This window comes from Poecilia latipinna, unplaced genomic scaffold (assembly GCF_001443285.1).
Source record: "Poecilia latipinna isolate Pla-1442-1.1 unplaced genomic scaffold, P_latipinna-1.0 Scaffold7072, whole genome shotgun sequence".
Lineage (NCBI taxonomy): Eukaryota > Metazoa > Chordata > Actinopteri > Cyprinodontiformes > Poeciliidae > Poecilia > Poecilia latipinna.
Window position 1 is genome coordinate 7,177 of NW_015119688.1, and position 1,117 is coordinate 8,293.

Genomic DNA, 1,117 nt, shown 5'->3' on the forward strand with positions numbered 1-1,117 from the left:
CAAATCTACATTCATTCCCATCTCCTGCTCTGCTGATGTTGTTGTATGCGACTGCTACAAAAACCCCTAAACCGCTCCACTCCACCTCCCAGTAACAACGTCCAGTCAGACTCTCTTTACTCAGAACCTCAATGAAGTGAGTGAATCTGTCTGGATGACTGGGATAAAACTGATACTGATCCATCACCGTAACCTTCCTGTTCCCACCTGACAATGCCAGCATTATGTTAGCCGTGTTTGGATCCATTGTGATTTCACTTGAATACATTAAGAATCCATCTCTGGTCTTTGGTTCTGGTTCTGACAGTAGAACATCCACCTCAGTGACCTTCAGTGAGATGTTTGTCCATGAGTCTCTCAGGACGTCCTGTAGTTTGTCTCTGAGCTCTGACACAGCTGCTGTCACGTCCTCAAAGTGTCTCAGAGGACGGATGTTGATGCTGGATGAGTGTGTCGACTCACTGAGTGCTGGCAGTGAGGGGTAGTTGAGGAGAAACTGGTTGTGATCCTCTGTGTGTGAGAGCTGCTCCAGCTCAGCGTCTTTCCTCTTCAGCTCAGTGATCTCCTGCTCCAGCTTCTCCTGAACATCTTTGACTCGACTCACCTTAGTTTCCTGCTGGGATCTGATCTGCTGCTTCACATCAGAGCTTCTTTTCTGGAGGAGACGGATCAGCTTGGTGAAGATCTCCTCACTGTCCTCCACTGTTTTATCAGCAGAGTGATTGATGGCCTCCACCTCCTGCTGAAGCAGCTTCACATCTTTCTCTCTATCCTGGATTCCCTGATGGATGTTTCGCCGCCTCTCCTCCAGCTCTCTCTGCCTCTCAGTCCTTTCTGCTGCAGCTGATACTGTGTCATGCCCTTTATGTTCCAATAAACAGAAAGCACAGATACACTTCTGATCAGTGCAGCAGAACATCTTCATCACCTCATCATGCTTAGAGCAGATGTTCTCCTGGAGGTTCTTGGACGGCTCCACCAGCTTGTGTTTCTTTAAAGGAGCCACATCATAATGAGGCTGAAGGTGTTTCTCACAATAAGAGGCCAGACAGAATAAACAGGACTTGATGGCTTTCAGTTTTCTTCCAGTGCAGAAATCACAGGCCACATCTTCAGG

The 1,117-nt window shown here is 47.9% G+C and overlaps 1 protein-coding gene across 1 annotated transcript in view; it reads right to left on the bottom strand.

Moving 5' to 3' along the window:
• Positions 1 to 1,114, bottom strand: part of LOC106944142 (tripartite motif-containing protein 16-like) — a gene marked incomplete at its 5' end in the record, with an annotated part of 6,077 nt that extends 4,963 nt beyond the window's left edge. Inside the window, one exon of the mRNA XM_015027382.1 lies at positions 10 to 1,114. Coding sequence (XP_014882868.1) covers positions 10 to 1,114 — 1,105 coding nt within the window. The remainder of the gene's footprint in view (positions 1 to 9) is intronic.
• Positions 1,115 to 1,117: the final 3 nt, after the last annotated feature.